The following is a 17,599-nucleotide window of genomic DNA, read 5'->3' as shown; positions in this document are numbered from 1 at the left end:
TTATTTATTTATTATGTATACAGCATTCTGTCTGCAGGTCAGAAGAGGACACCAGATCTCATTACAGATGGTTGTGAGCCACCATGTGTTTGCTGGGAATTGAACTCAGGACCTTTGGAAGAGCAGCCAGTGCTCTTAACCTCTGAGCCATCTCTCCAGCCCCCTGAGATGTATTTTTAAGATGTTATAAAAACTACTGATTTACAGAAGTGATATTTTCATATAGCCTGTCTTAGTTAGGGTTTCTATTGCGGCAACAAAACACCAAAATCAAAAAGCCAGCTGGGGACGAAAGGGTTTATTCTGCTTACACTTACACATCTGTTCATCATGAAAGGAAGTCAGCAAAGAACTCAAACAGGGCAGGAACCTGGAGGCAGGGGCTCAAGGAAGCCATGGAAGGGTGCTCCTTACTGGCTTGCTCAGTCTACCTTCTTATAGAACCCAAGACACCAGCCCAGGGATGGCACTGCCCACTATTGGTTGAGCCCTCCTCCCATTGCTCACTAACTGAGAAAACGCCTTACAGCTGGATCTCATGGAGGCATTTCCTCACCTGAGGCTCCTTCCTCTCTGATAATTCTAGCTTGTGTCAAGCTGACAAAACCAGCTAGTACATAGCCTAAAATTAACTAGAAAAATGGATAAAAGGTAAACAAAATAGGAATCAAAAAGCCAGAAGAAAAAGGGAGTCAGTTATGAAAACGCTGTTTCTTCCTGAGTTAAGTGGGAGAAACACAAACACAGATATACTCCTTAGCTGGTACCTGAGCTGGCCTGGGCAACACTGGCAAACCTAACTTAAAAAAATGACTCTGGCTGGGTGGTGGTGGCGCACGCCTTTAACCCTAGCACTCAGGAGACAGAGGCTGGTGGATCTCTGTGAGTTCGAGGCCAGCCTGGTCTACAAGGGCTAGTACCAGGACAGCCAGAGCTGTCACACAGAGAAACCCTGTCTTGGAAAAAAAAAAAAAGAAAAAAAAAAAGGCCTGACAAACTCCAATTAGTATTTTTAGGGAGAAACTTAGATCCACATAAAAAATACACAAACTCTAGTACAAACGTCAATACACTTCCATATCACTACATTGGCCACGACATAGCTCAACTTCCTCCTAAAATAACAAAAGCTCCATGCAGCTAGCTGCCAGACATTCGAGGGCACACAAATATTAAAAGGTATATATTTCTACTTTAAAAGCGTTGTTTTCTAAAACTCACATGCAGATAGCAACCATCACCACTTTTCCTGGCCCCTTAAGGAACAGCGACAGGGTCCTGGAGCGCGGCTGTAAGACAAGAAAGAAGACTCTTAAGTCTCTCAGAGAAGCACAGTCAGAAGTAGCTCTGACACAGCACAAGATTTATCCTTTTTCAAAACCTCTAAATGGGGCTCACTTTTAAATTCTTTTCATCCAAACTTTCGCTTTAAAAGGGGCTTCGAGAATGGCTGTTAAAGAATGTATACATTCTACAGAGAATGCGAGTGTGGTTTCCCACCCATGCTGGGTGACTCACAAGAGCTTGTAACTCCAGCTCCAGATGGTCTGACCACCTCTTCTGTCCTCTGAGGACAACCGCATCACATGCACATACCCGACAGCCCCCAAACACACACATACATATATGCACAATTAAATAATGTTTTAAAGTATGTACTTTCCAAAACCTCAGATGCTTAATTGCTCCTAGAATTAATTCCCAGCCTGTCCACACCTAGAAGAGATCTGAAACAGCTACAGAGAAGATCGCACTAAAGTGATAAAACATTTTGACCTGAAATTCACATGCTCTAAAATTCTCGATTTTTTTGAACAACTTCTTCACTTTGAGAAAGGAACAGCAAAACGTAACAGGCCTGCTGCTCTGGCTTAACTGAGTCTTCTCTCAACACCAAAGACCTCCAGCAAAAATTGTTCAATTGCCTGATCCGCCTCCTCAGCCTCCTGAGTGCCGGTGTACTCCCACCGCCTGGCCATAAAGCTTTACTGACCACCCACATAGTCAATCTACTATAAATTTATTATTGTATTTATTGTATTATTAAACTTAGAGCTATATTTATCTTCATGTCATTTATTCACAATGTTTACTGTACAGCTACTATATGTCTGGCACAGTTTTAGGAGCTAGAATCCTTTATTCTAGATGAGGCCAGAAGCAATCTGTAAAGAAATGCCTGACATCAGATAATGAGGCATATCATAAAGAAAAGAAGACTGAGAACAGTGGGAGTGGGGGAGTGGTACTTTAGCTATAACAGTCAAGAAAAGAGGCTTAATGACAAGGAAGCAATCATGAAAAATATAAAAGAAGCATGTTTGAGGAAGTTTGTAGCAAGTCCAAAGACACTTAAATAGAAATTACCTTAACTGAAATGAAGAACAAAGTAGGACACATAGGGCTACTGTGCTAAAACCAGGAAGCCAGAGCAATGGCAGAAGTTGGGGAGAACGAATGGGAGTAGACAGAAGGGGAGAGAGGTAGTAAGAGAAGGCACATAGAACTTTGTAGACTATATTTTCAGTTCGATGCTAATGGAGAAAAGAAATCACTCGACAATTTTAAGCAGAGATAACACAGTCTAATTTATGCTTTTCAAAGATACAGTTTGTGATGTAGGAAAAAAGCAGTAAGTGGAGAAATTAACTAAAAGGGTATCCATGTAAGAGATTCTAATAATTTAGGGAAGGCTAAGGCATCAATAAGAGACACAGTAGTAGGTAGCCATATTAGGAATCTATTTTGAAGATGACAGTGGTCCCTACTAACAAATTTAAAGTATAAAAGGGCCCATAAAGAATCTTACGGGAGCTAAAAGATGGCTCAATGTTAAAAGTCTTACTATGTATACTGGCTAGTTTTATGTTAACTTGATATAACCTATGGCCATCTGAGAGGAGGAAGCCTCAATTAAGAAAGGGTCTCCTTAAGATTGGGTTTCAGGGAAGCCTGTAGGGCATTTTCTTAATTAGTGGTTGATAGGTGGGAGATAGCCCATTATAGACGGTACCATCCCTGGGTTAGTAGTCTTGGGTTCTATAAAAAAAGGCAGGGTATCAGGCGGTGGTGGTCCATGCCTTTAGTTCCCAGCACTTGGGAGGCAGAGACAGGTGGATCTCTGAATTAGAGGTCAACCTGGTCTACAGAGTGAGTTCCAAGACAGCCAGAGCTACACAGAGAAATCCTGTCTCAAAAAAAGAAAAACAAAAAAAAGGGGGGGGGAAGTAAAGAAAGAAGGAAGGAAGGAAGGAAGGAAGGAAGGAAGGAAGGAAAAAAGCAGGCTGAGCAAGCCATGATGAGCAAACCAGTAAGCAGCACCCATTCTGCATCAGCTCCTTCCTCCAGGTTCCTGCCTTATTCCTGCTCTGACTTCTTTCAATGATAGACTACAGTATGAGAGTGTCAGCCAAATAAACCCTTTCCTCCCCAACTTGCTTTTTGGTTAGAGTGTTTTGTAACCGACCAACACTGACTAAGACACTATGCAAGCATGCAGACCTGAACTTGGACCTCTGACATGTATGTTCATACAGTGTGCATCTGTAATACAAACATTGGGAAGCAGAGACAAAAGGGGATCCTGAGGGCTTCCTGGCAAATTAGTCTGGCTTAATCAGTGAGCTCTGGGTTCAGTGGGAGACCCTGTATCAAAAACTAAGGTGGGGGAGCAATAGTATTGCTACTTGATGTCAATCTCTGGCTTCTCCATGAGTACACACATGCACATGCCATCTCTTCACCCCAAAACTAGTCTCCAATGTTTGAGGATCAGATAACTAAGTAGAGCCATCTGCAAAAAGGACTGATCAAGGGACATTAATGAAGAGGAAAGATGGTTTGGGGACCCTGGTGAGCAAGGAAGCTGCTGCTGCTGCTGCTGGACTTCAACACTTCCTCCCCGCTCTGGTCGCCACAAGGTGACCTTCCCTCATCCTGCTGGCCTCTGTCCACATCCTTACCACCCTCTCCTCTCCCTGGAAACTGACTAAGTTTAGTAACGTAGTTAAACAAATCTTGTGAGGATGCTAGGCATGCTTCCTAGAGCTGGCTACAATACTGGGTAAGTCAAAATCATAAGTGGGGCAGAGGTGTGACAGGAGTTGAGACTGGATCTTGCTATATGGCTCAGGCTGGCCTTGAACTTGCCACCCTCCTGTCTCCACCTCCCAAGTACTGGAACCTATTAGCACAGGGTTTAGACTCTTGAGTAATAGGTGAGAACAATATGTAGTACAGTTTGAGGTTTTTGTGGGACTTCATTCTTGGTGAATGACATAGCTGATAACAATTCTGTCTGGCTTGCTGGCTATACCAGGTCTTGAAGAGCCAGGATGTTCCTTAATAAAAGTGCAATAATTATCAAGACAATTGTAATTCAAACTTGTATTTTATACATGCAACTTGGCAAAGGAATGAGACTTCCATTTAAGGCTGTTTGAATTTTGTTGGCCTATGCAGCTTTGCTTTTGTACTTGCCTGGTGCTTTGCTTTGTTTTGTCTTAAGCTAGCTCTGGAGCCTAGAAATTTAAAGAGCATATAAGTACCACATGGATAACAGCAAAAACAAGAGCTTCTACCTTTAAAAGCCAGGCTTTTATTAAAATATAATCCAAAGTCATCTGTCCCTGGTTTTGTGCTGAACTGCCTTTGGGGCAAGAGAAGAAACTGTACAGAATAAATCTCGTGTGTGTAGCTTCAATTTCACTCCGATTTATAAGATAGAAACTCCGACATGGGTCTAGATTTCAACTATCTCCTGTTTATCGAAAACTATAGACTGTGTATACTTTTATTATATTGGGAACATGTCAAATTCTTTGTGAAGAGATGGAAATAGTAAAAAAAATACAAATAGTGAAAAAATGTTGCTTAAAGTGAAAAATAAAGATTTCTTTAATGGGAAGATTGAGGGGAGGGTAATAAGACCTTTAAAATCAAAGCAGAATGTCATAAGGAAAACTACTCCCCAAACCAGGTTGCTAAAGGATGGAGGAAAGAGGAAAACATGCTGGCATTAACTAGACCAGAAATAATGACAAAGCCCAAAAGGATCAAGCAGGAGAATAAAAATCTGGAGAATATGAAACCACGGAGAGCTAGGATCCACAGCCCTCTTGGCAAACAGCCTAGAAAAAAACTGCTCAGAAGTTCCACAATAAAAGCCTGTCTCAAAAAAAAATAGAGAACCCCATCTTTTTAAAGATCAGAACGACAAAACAATGATAATTATTGAAGCTGGATCTCTTTATCAATTTTTTTTATATGTTTGGAATTTTCACAATTAAGTTTGTTTCTCTTGTTTTGTTTTTGTTTTTCGAGACAGGGTAGCTTTGGAGCCTGTCCTGGAACTAGCTCTTGTAGACCAGGTTGGCCTCGAACTCACAGAGATCCACCTGCCTCTGCCTCCTGAGTGCTGGGATTAAGGGCATGTGCCACCACTGCCTAGCTAAGTTTGTTTTGCATTGTTATAAATATTGCACCAAGTCTGATGACCTGCGTTCCCCAGAGAGTAGAAGGGAAGAACAGACTCCTGCAAATTGTCCTCTGACCTCCCCAGAAGCACCATGGCATATGCATATATACGCACACTAAATAAATACATATTAAGTTTTTTTAAAATCACCACTGATGTCAGAGAGGACTACAGGGAAAGTTGCACACACTACTCCAAGCACCTCTGTGCATTGTAGTCCTGTGGCTGTGGAGCTAAACTTAATTGGGGACACAAGGAACTTTCAAGGTCCTGAAGGACTAACCTAAGACATTCACAGACAGGATCCTAAGGTAAGGCATAAGAAAGTAGAACCAATTAAAGAGGAAATGAATTAAAGGGACATTGCAAAATTAGATTATCAGAGGGTGAGCTACTACTCTGATGAGAGAATGCTTTTAGTAAACCAAGGACACTGTGACTTTATCTCTTACAGTTAGAGCTCCCGTGAGACAAAAGGAGTATAACAAGGAAGTGTTTGCATCCAAAGTAAAAATTATAAAGACAACATGAAATTCTAGCAAGCATGACTGCTATATGAATAGATATAAGGACTCTTATATGAACAGCTATAAGAGGCAGATGTCAGTGGCCGAAGTCCACACTATAAGGTAGTGACAGTCACCTTGCAACACAAGGAGAGACGACAGGGACCTTCAGACCACATCTTCAGTGCTGCTTTCAAAAAGGGCTCACAGAGAAACCAGAATCACTATCAATGGAAAGAGGGGTAGCTCAAGCTAACTATAGTGGGCAGCTGTGTCCAATTCTGAACTGTGTGAAAAGAGGTCAAGACTCAAATGCTACCCAAAGAGAAGATAATTTGCATAGGCAGCCTTTGCCCCAGATATACATTAACTTGGTTTGTTTTGAGAAAGAATCTCACTCTTTAGTCATTGCTAATTTGTGGCAATCTTCCAGCCTTAGCCTTCCAAGTACTGGTATCACAAGCATGACTTACAATGCCCAGCTATGGCATTTAACTTCTTCTTTCTCTTCTTTTTAGAGAGTGTTTCTTTTGAGCATAACTTCACTACGTAGCCCTGGCTAGTCTGGAACTTAAGGAGAGCCTCCCGATTCTGCCTCCTGAGTGCTTAGAATTATAGGTCACAAACCATCCAGATATACCTGCTATTTATTAAGTTCTTGATGGGAGATCCCTCCCAGCCAACTTGAAATGGAAAGTCTACTTGGACATAGATGGCTTTGTACCTTGGATATTGTTTGTGACTTTGGAAAGAGTCATTTCAGTGGGATGAAAACCCAACTGGACTGAATTTAAGAGGCAAGAGGAGCTGAGTTACTGAATTAAAACTTTTAATATTTTTCCTAATACTAACTCTTTCATGTAGAAAAGATAGTATTTAGGAGCATCTGTAGATAAAGGTCTATTATCTGATGATGAAAAAATGAGGTACTCAATGACTAGTCCAACTTAAGGCCCACATCATGAGAAGGAACCCAAGTCTAACTCTGCCTGAATGGCCAGGAACTAGAAGCAGGACAGTCCCAGAAACCCAGGATAGAATCAAATGTGATGTGTGTGTGTGTAATGAAATGATTTCCAAGGATATTCTGTTATATTCATACATTGGTGTCTAGTCCAATTATCATCAGAGGGGCATCATCCAGCAACTGATGGGAACAGATGCAGAGATCCTTAGCCAAATATTAGGCAGACTAACAGGCAGGGTAGCCCGCAGAAGACGAATGGGGAGGAAGGATTGTAGGAGCCAGCGGGGTTGAGGTCACAATGAGAACACAGCCCACAGAACCAACAGAGACTGAAGTGATAAACACAGACCCTGTATGAATCTGAGCTAGGTCCTCTGCATATAACTTAAAGTTGTGTAGTTTGGTGTTCTCCTGGGAGTTGGGGGTGAGGATGTCTCTGACTCTTTTACTGTCATGTGGGACCCTTTTCTTCCTACTGGGTTGCCTTGTTCAGCTTTGATATGAGGACTTATGCCCAGTCTTGTATCTTGTTTCTTGTATCTTGTTTGGCCATGGTTGCTGCTGGATATCCCTGGGGAGGGGGGGGGGGTGTTTTTTTTTTTTTTTTTTTTTTAAGGAAATGGAGGAGTGAATCTGGGGTAAAAAGGAAGGTGGTAGGAAGAACTGGAAGGAGTAAAGGGAGGAGAAACTGCAATTGGGATGTAATGTATGAGAGAAAAATAAAAGTTAAAAAAAAAGAAAAGAAAAAATGAGGTACTCTGAACAAATTAAAACTGGTCATTGACTTACAGGTCTATATCTTTATAAACCATCACAAATTTAAAATACTGTAGGTTGAAAATATATTGAATCCATCTAACCTAACCACAGCATACTTAGGCTGCCTCAAATGTGTTCAAAACCCTTAGATCTGTCTTGCACTGAGTAAAATATTGAGTATGACTGAATGCTACATAGAAATTATAAACAGAATGGCCATATGCTTATGATTCCATACCACCAAGTCAATAAATTACAAAGTGAACCACTGTATGACAGGAGACACTTGTACACCTGTTTTGCTTTTCAGTTAAACATGAAGCAGGGTTGGTAACAGAGAGGCAAAAGGTAAGGCTGCAGGAAGTTTGGGAACAGAGGGAAAGGCATACACTAAGCTACTTTACAGTGAAGGAGTGTACTAATGAAGCCACACAAGTTTCCACTGACTGTGTACAGCACATAACAAAGAGCAATCAAACTGGCTGTGTAATTTTCTCTTTCAAGGGATGCTTTTATGTGCAAAAGCTGAGAGCAGGCAGCCTCCATACTGACTCAAACTAGGAGTAGGAGAGATGACAAAAGCGATTAAGGAGCTTTTATACAAATACATATGTCTCTGCGTGTGTGCATGTATGTATGTATGCATATATGTATGTATAGGCATATGTGTGAGAGATATAGACATGAAAGAGAAAACTCTTCTAAAAAGGAAGCAAACAATCCCCTTTATCTATATATGTTTAAGAATCCTAGGAAACTCATGTCACAATTTTAATTCCAAGAAAACAAACAGAAATGAATAGACATCAGTTCAGCTAATTACAATGTGCTCAAGAAAAATCCTGGATTATGATCAAAGACTTGATAGAATTTCTTGGATTATGATCTGTAGCACAATGAATAAAAACCCAGAAATAGATATTGGGGTTCAATATTGGGGTTCTGAAGGTCAGAAAAGCAAAACAGCCAGTCACGAGTTCATGAAATATCATTACAATGATCATACATAGTTCACACTATCTTTAGTTTGTCAAATGACATGCGAGTATAATTAAAAACATATCCTTACCTTTGTGTTTCCCAAGAAATCACCATATTCTCTTAATATTCTTTGGTTTCTAAATAGTCCTACAGGAATCAAAAGATAAGTTTAGTCATATATTGTCTTACTAATCAGTCTATATTAATACAACTATTCTTTTTAAGACTGTACTAAATGGTTGAAGGTGTAGCTCAGTAAGTAGGGTGCTTGCTTACTATGTACAAAGTTCACCACCCAGAACCAAGTATGCCAGGTGTAGCACACACCTGCAATTCTAGCATTCAGGGGTGGAAACAAGAGAATCAGGAGTTCAAAATCTTCCTTGGCTACATAGCAAATTTGAGGCTAGGTTGGGTTATGTGAGACCTTGCCCATTACCCTCATCTGAAGGAATACATTCAGGAAGTTTCTTTCCACAGATATGGAAAACTAGGATTGCACTATTATCTATGAAGAGCAGGATTTACAAATCTATGCACCTTCTCATTTCTATTATGTGTGTACAGGCTGCTGAGAGGTACAACAGCAGCTAGAGGAGCCCGCTGCTCAATCATGATGATCAGAGTGTGGAACACAGCCTACCTCCCATGTCGGACAACTCATAAGTGCCAATAATTCCAACACCAAGGGACTGAATGCCTTTTTCAAGATTCTGGGGGGCACCTGCACACACATGTGCATACACTCACAAAGACATGCACACATACAAATACATAAATATTTTTAAAGTGTGTATGTAAATTTTAAAATATATTGGAAATATTCTGAAATGAGTATTTATCAATAACAGTTATCTCTAGGAAGGAAAATGAAAACATAGAAAAAGAAAGAAAACATCACTCTATATTTCTGTATTTGTTTGGAGTACTGGGAAATCAAACTGCATTCTTTTTTAGTCATAAATATATACATTACTTTTGGCATCAATAAATATATTTATATAAATCATGTAAAAACAAATCTTTCAGTGCCCTAACCCAAAGCTCTAAACCACTGAACTCAGATCCTTGAGAGTCTTAGTTATGTTTGTAGTTGAAAGACAGTTTCTTACTCATGTTGGACCATTTGCTGAATGAATGAATGTGGTGGTAGAAGCAGTAACTACCACTTTTATAATAACAATCATCAAATCAGATCCAAAGTGTTTCTGGTGTTGTTTACCAGAAACTACAAAAAGTGTTTTTTACTTCCTCTCATCAGCTTAGAAAGTTATCAAGGGAAAACCAATTTTTTTTTCTAAACAATTCCCACCCACAGTGAAAACTGGTACTTGCTGGAGCAATAGAGTCAAACCATGAGGTGCAAACACTAGAGACTACCTGGCTATCAGGGGCACAGCTCTTACCTATGTTACTTTTCAACAAACCCAGCATTAAGTTAAAAAAATACTTTGTTGGGGAATATTATTTTAAGGTATGTTGCTTTTGTTTATGCTACATTTGTTTAACTCCGTGAAGCTGTGGTTCTTTGGCTGTTGAAAATACCTGATGTCTAATAAAGAGTTGAACAGCCAATAGCAAGTCAGGAAAGGATAGGCAGGGCTGCAGGCAGAGAGAATAAACCGAAGGAGACATGTAGAAGGGGTGAGCAAGAGAACAAGGAGAGGACCACATCAGGGGTCAGCTACCCAGCTACGCAGCAAGCCATAAAGAAAGAAGTCAATAAGGGTGTACAGAAATAGAGAAAGATAAAAGCCCAGAAGCAAAAAGTAGTCAGGATAATTTAAGTTAAAAAAAGCAGGCAAGAAACAAGTCAAGCTAAGGCCAGCCATTCATAACTTAAGAATAAGCCTCTGAGTGTGATTTATTTGGGAGCTAGATGGTAGGACCCCCAAAAAGTCAAAATAGTAAAACATCACACAACAATACTTACTTTCTCTGTATTCTATTTCTGCTTCTTTACGCAATTTTTTCTCCCTAGCAAGCGCTTCAAGGCTTCCCCAAACTTCCAAAGCTCTGCGTATACATACACACACATGGTCACCACCAAGAGACACTTTAAATTACATTATAATAATTTTACTTACATACAAATGAATTGTAAATATATAAGAAGCTTATTTAAAAAAAAAAAAAAAAGCAAAAGGTCTCTCAGACCAAAAAAGGAACATTTAAACTTCTGAGTCAAATCTACAGATTAAAATAAACTCATCCACAAATGTTCTTATAAGTGAGAATATATTTGTTTATCTAGTACATATAAGAACAAGTTGCAAATAAAAAAGAAAGCATCATTTAAGAAACACGTCATTTGGAAGATCCTGTTTAAGATGTTGTTATAACTAAATCCAGCATGCACTGCTGAGAAGGAATGGGGACTTATGCTCTTACTTTGCTTCCACATCTGACCTCAAGAACACGGTAAAGGACTCAGTATCATCGTGGGGACTTCGTCGTCTGATTTTTCGAAGTTGTTCTAAATCACTGAGACATAATGTGTTGAAATTAATCAGATGATGCCTGTACCTTACAGGATAAGGACAGTAAACAATTACAGTGACCCCCATATTGAAAGAAAGGATCTGTCCAGCTTCTAAACATCAGTTTAAAGATGGCATTTTTAATACAAAAAAATAGTCTGGAGATAGTAAAGAAGATAATCATTGAAGAATACCATACATAGACTCCATATATATAACTCTGACTGCACAGGGTCTCATCAGAAACTTAACAGAGTCAGGCCTGATCACTACTTCGTTGAGAGTTGCAACTCCCTCACTGATACTTGTACTATGTATATGCACTTTTAATATATGTAAAAATTAGAATATATACAAGTATCGCTCTTCTATTTAAGAATTTAAATTAAGTGCCAGGAAGATGGCTCAACAAGTAGAGGCCTTTGCTGGCAAGCCTAGTGACCTGAGCCAGGTCTCTCAGACCCACATGGTAGCAAGAACCAACTCCCAAAAGTTTTCCTCTGGCCTCCACACGTGCACCACAGCTATGCACCCACATACTACACAAGCACAATTAAATGTCCCCAAGTTAGTGATTACCTGTAGTCACTTTTCTTTCTCTCAAATTCTGAAAGGTTTATATTTTCATCAAGCCACTATTAAAGTTATTTTATATTTAGATAATTAAATACATTACACCATTATTTTATATTTAATGATTGGTTGTCTTGCAGAAATTCTGTGACAGCAATGAACAGTTATCTTCATGACAATTTTGAAATTTAATAAAAGATAAAGGATCATACTGTTTGCACAGAGTACTACACTGAAAGAAATTACTGTACCTGGACTTAAGACAGAACTCATTTATTGCTCTCACTCCAGTGATGAAATTATTCTTAGTGTATTTTGGTCCATACTCCCTTTTCTTAAGGACTGCTTTGACTAAACCAGAAACAAAGAGATATGTAAGCATGAACACTGTAGGCACTACTGGAAAGTGAATACTTGTTGAATTCCACAGACATTTGTTATGTTTTCCTCATGTATATATAGGATGGTATCGCAGAAAAAGAAATGTCTCCCCAGTATAGAAAACTAGGATGGGTCATAAATCTAGTGTTTACCTCTATAGCTCATCGCTAACTGATGCTAAAATCCCAACCTTATATCCAGTGGACACCTTGTATCAGTACTGTTCTGTCTAAAGCATTAAAACAATGTAAGTGCTTTGGGTCGGTGGGCAAATAAAGTTTCAATAAAAATTACAGAATAGTTCAATGTCTTATAAACTGTAGAGTCAAACCAAAATTCATGAAAAGTCAAAACAGAAAGCAATAAAGGATACTGAATATAGAAAAGAAACTTTTATAAAATGCTTTGATACCCTTATATATAATAATCTGTATGTTCCTTTCTTAGATCATTAAGTAACATTTCTTGTTAAAAAACTTAGGGCCACTGGATAATTTCACACAAGAAAGACTAAAGAGAACTAAGAAATACTTCTATCAATCAAAAATTGTAAGAAGTCTTCAAATTATAAGAAAATATTACCTTCTATTAAACTACTGTCTAACTGTTGGGTATCAAACTGTCAGACACAAAAATATGATACAAATTTGGTACAGATTATAGTTTGAGAGTTAAAAAATTACATGATACATTTCTATGCTAATAAAGCATATAAACTGGGTGATGGCACACGCCTTTAATGCCGGCACTCAGGAGGAAGAGGCAGGTGGATCTGAGGCCAGTCTGGTCTACAAAGTGAGTTACAGGACAGCCGGAACTGTTACAGAGAAAAACTGTCTCGAAAAATAAACAAACAAACCCACCCAAAAACAACATCAAAAAAATAAAGCATATAGAGTAAGACTTTCTGTCCCGAACATAAAAAAATGTAAGCAAACCTCTGAGCAAGACTAAGACAACAAAGGCTGTGCCCTGCGTTAAACTGTCACCTGGCCACCCCACCAGACGCTGCTCTCTCAACCCTACCTTTCTATTCTACTTCCAAATAGAATTAAGTCTAAAACGACTCATTTCTGTGGGTAAAAAGCACCCACTAAAACAATAAAACATCAGCACTAATATTAAATGCACAATACATCTTACTAAGAACATTTCAAAAATAAAGTTCAATACAAAAGCCCAAACTTTATTTGAAGACGTATATAAAGGCATTCGGATTACTTTCTCTCTGAATTCTAAGTCTCTAGTGAACTTTACTTCTATCATTCTAAAACTAAAATCTGGGTGTGGGTTACTCTAGAACTGAAAGGAAAATCACATCTCTCTTTAAAAGGATGCATTCTTTAAAGATAAAAAAGAAATCCTTCAAAAATAGTTAGCTGTTCCTGTTGGTCTATTAGAGACCAGCTCATGGACGATTGGTGGCCGTGGTCACTGCTATCCCAGTACTGTTTCTCTGAATGGGAAGAAGGTTTCACCTTGTAACCTGGGCTCCTGCCCCAGCCTCTGACAGGTTGCAATCACAGGCAAGTCACACACACACAGTCCAAATGCTGATAACTCTTGATTACTTAACTATTTGCATGTGTAATCTTCAAAGCCACCCTGATGAGTGAATTTTATTTTTTACCATCTTAGAGAAGCAAGCTAAATGTCAGAAGGTTAAGTAAGTTGCCTTATATTAGATAGCTAGGAAGTATGAGAGCCAAACCTGAGCCTGTTTGTCTGATACCACACTGCTCACATCGCACAGACCCACTGACTTCATGAATTAACAGTCAAACTCCATCTAAATTTAAGCAAACTATAGCTGAAGATACTGGCCTCTTGTTCTTTAGTAACATTACTTTTCTAAAAATATAAAGCAAACTGAAGATTTTGGTTCCTTACACTTTTAAAATACAAAATAAACTTCAGCATAAAGTAGCATATAAATAGAATAAAAATTTTATGACCAATCTATTTAAAATAAAAGCAAATTATAACCATGTTCTTAGGATAATGTTAAAGACCGTCACGTAAATTCTGCATATTTATATATACCCACATACCAAAACATCAAATAAGATATATTTACCTCTTACTTGGAGAGGATCTTGTTTAAGTGGAGCTTTGAGTTCTGCGCCTATATTTTCTGCTGTAAAGTTTATTAAAACAAGTTTACAATGACGTTTTCCAATAAAACTGTAACTTATTAGTTAATTTAATCAAGCAATATATAACTGATCATTTATCACAAATGATATAACTGATCATATTATTTTAATTCATTCTATAAGACATAAGAGTGTCAAACTTCATAACAGCTATTTATCTCATTAATAAACTACAGGAGAAAAGGCATGGAATCATTTCAAGAACTAAAGACAAAACAAAGCATTTAGTAAAACTCGTACCCACACACACGCCAAAGCCTTTCAGAAAAGTGACAAAAAGATTTGTTTTAAAGGGTAAAATAAACCACTGACATATGCCATATATTAGTGAAAGGGTAGGTGCATTTAAAATAAGAAAACAAAGGTACAAAGAATCCTTCCACTATTTTAGAGACTTCAGTAAAGAAGTCTATTAAGTCATGTTAGACAACTGTAGCTCCATTCACACACACCCCCCAAAACCATTTAAAAGATGAAAAGGAATGAAATCTACCTGCCACTATAAGCAAAAGAAATGCTTACAAATACAAATACAAATGCCAGTGCCTTCCAGTGCCCCACTGTAGACACACAGACTACTGTTATGATAAAGAAAGACTTTCTTTCTTTTTATGAAGCAGGGTCTCAGAATGGGCTCAAATCCATAATGCTCCTGCTTCAGTCTCTTATGAGAAATTTCAGGAGAACACCACCAGCCCAACAAGAAAGTCTGTAAGCAGGATATAAATAACATAAAGGGAAAAAATTAGTAAATTAAAATTCAGAAAATCTAGTCAACAAAATATTCTACAAACCAAAAAAAGAGGCCGGGCAGTGGTGGCGCATGCCTTTAATCCCAGCACTCAGAAGGCAGAGGCAGGTGGCGGCTATCTTGTGAATTTGAGGCCAGCCTGGTCTATCCAGGACATCCACGACTGTTTCACAGAGAAACCCTGTCTCAAAACAAAACAACAACAACAAAACAAAAAATTGGTGGGGGGTGGACTGGAGAGGTGGCTCAGCAACAAAGAGAACTTGCTGCTCTTCAGAGTCTGGTGCCCAGCACATGGGTGGGTGGCTCACAAATGCCTGTGGCTCTAGCATCAGACAGAGGATATGCTACCCTCTTCTGGTCCCTACAGACACCTGCACATACATAGACACAAATGGAACAATAAATGTTTTTCAAAGGAAGAAGAAAAAGTCTCAAATTGGGAGAAATTACTTCCAACAAATAGAGCCACAGAGCATTAGTATCAAGAATACTTTACAACTTCCTCCAGGGGCTGGAGAGATAGCTTAGAGGTTAAGAGCACTAGCTGCTCTTCCAGAGGTTGTGAGTTCAATTCCCAGTAACCACAGGGTAGCTCACAACCATCTCTAGTGGGATCTAATGCCCTCTTCTGGCTTATGTATACATAATAAATAAAGAAATCTTTAAAAACAAATAAAACAAAGATCAATAAGAAAAAGTTCATTAAAATAAGCATTAGAACAAATATGATAGAAAAACAATTATACATTGCCATTAGATGTATGAAAAGGTGATTATTTCATTAACTGAATCTAAATGAAACCAAAGAATTCCAATTTACAACCATTACACTATGGAAAATGAAAAGCCATAACACCCAAGTTTGGTGACCGTGTGAAAGAATGGGAATATGGCTGCTGGTGGGAACAGGCACAAGTATCGATCAAAACTATAACCCAGTAATTTTTCCAGGTCAATAAGAGCAAAAATATCCTTGTACAAGGGCAACAGAAGAGAGGAATGTGGCATTCACAACAATATTCTGTTTTAAAAACTACAAAAAAAAATGCCCACCAGTAAAATAACAAACAACGAATGTTGTTGTTGGCCATTTTGTATATAGTGGTGACAATCATAATAATGGCTATCTTTCCTTAAGCCCTCACTGTGAGCCAAACACTACTGGATCAATGCTGTTAATTCACACAACAAATAGCCCTCAATAGTATGTGCTATAATTATAATTATGAGCTATAAATTATTTGAAAATATCAAATCCACGAACACATTGATAGGATAAATCTAGCAAAAAAACGATAAAAACACAAACAAAACTTCAAAGAATACATGTAAACCAACATAACAAAGTTCAAAAAGAAAAAACTAAGCAATTTAGAATACACAGATATGCTATTCATTTCACCTCCCCTTTCCAAGAGTTACTAATTATGTGATGTGTGTATGCCTGTGTGAGTTCATGCACACTGTATGCATGCAGGAGCCTGTGGAAGCCAGAAGAGGGCATCAGATGTCCTGGAACTAGAGTTAAGGCTGTGAGCAGTGCTGATACTGAACCTGAGTCCTGAGAGCAGCAAGTAGTCTTAACCATGAGCTATATATATCTCCAGCACCCTCTCATCTCACTGTTTAAAAACACACACACACACACACACACACACACAAAAAAAAAAAAAAAAAAAAGTACTGGGGGCTGGAGAGATGGCTCAGTGGTTAAAAGCCCTGGCTGCTCTTCTAGAGATCCTGAGTTCAATTCCCAGCAACCACATGGTGGCTCACAGCCATCTGTAATGAGATCTGGCGCCCTCTTCTGGCATGCGGGCATGATGCAAGCAGATTGTTGTATACATAATAAATAAATAAATCTTTAAAAAAAAAACAAAATACTAAGGCTGAAAACTTCAGGAAAATGACTTAGATACACACAGCAAATGCAAATTAGAGACGTATGCTATCAAGAAGTTCTTAGGCTGATTAGCAAATGCCAATATTCTAATTTTATTTTCTAACTCTAAAATAAATATTACAATGTACACATATATAATATATATTTAACATATATATTTAAAGATTATATTTAAATAATTGTTTAAATATATAAAATATGCATAATTTAATAATATATTGTTAAAGATAAAGTATCTATAAATGCATAAATATAAAATAGATTTTGCAATAAAAACCTCATTCACACTTAAAACTCCATTCAAAAGAGGATTCCATATTTTTTCATAGCTTGATTGCAGACAATATCTACTCAGCATTCAACTCGTGTCAAGCATTATTCTATGTACTTATGTGACCTATTCTACTTAGTTCCCACAAAATCATTTTGGTATAGGTATTATTACAAAGAAACTGATGCAGAGAGAGGTTATAATGTTTCCCAAAGTCACACCACTACCATTTCCTTTTTCATGAGCAAAGAGATTCCAAGCAAAGGGGTCCTATAACTGCACAGCTGTTATTTGGACACAGAAACAGTCAGGATTGAAACCTAGACATTCCTATTGGTGTGATGTGTTCTGTTAACCATTTTCCTATACTACCTTCATGTTTACAACAATAT

General features: G+C 38.2%; 1 protein-coding gene across 1 annotated transcript in view; it reads right to left on the bottom strand.

The window, feature by feature from the left end:
- Positions 1-17,599, bottom strand: part of Slc30a9 (solute carrier family 30 member 9) — a 60,046-nt gene that overhangs the window by 26,929 nt on the left and 15,518 nt on the right. Inside the window, exons 3-9 of the mRNA XM_050149646.1 lie at positions 14,201-14,260; positions 11,994-12,093; positions 11,081-11,173; positions 10,623-10,705; positions 8,778-8,836; positions 1,222-1,289; positions 1,064-1,115 (exon numbers count right to left, since the gene is read on the bottom strand). Of these exons, the coding sequence (XP_050005603.1) occupies positions 1,064-1,115; positions 1,222-1,289; positions 8,778-8,836; positions 10,623-10,705; positions 11,081-11,173; positions 11,994-12,093; positions 14,201-14,260 (515 nt within the window). The remainder of the gene's footprint in view (positions 1-1,063; positions 1,116-1,221; positions 1,290-8,777; positions 8,837-10,622; positions 10,706-11,080; positions 11,174-11,993; positions 12,094-14,200; positions 14,261-17,599) is intronic.

Source organism: Alexandromys fortis, unplaced genomic scaffold, assembly GCF_014885135.2.
Source record: "Alexandromys fortis isolate MF-2015 unplaced genomic scaffold, M_Fortis_MF-2015_v1.1 scaffold_0, whole genome shotgun sequence".
In the NCBI taxonomy this organism is placed as follows: domain Eukaryota; kingdom Metazoa; phylum Chordata; class Mammalia; order Rodentia; family Cricetidae; genus Alexandromys; species Alexandromys fortis.
This window is presented reverse-complemented; position numbering and strand designations above follow the sequence as displayed.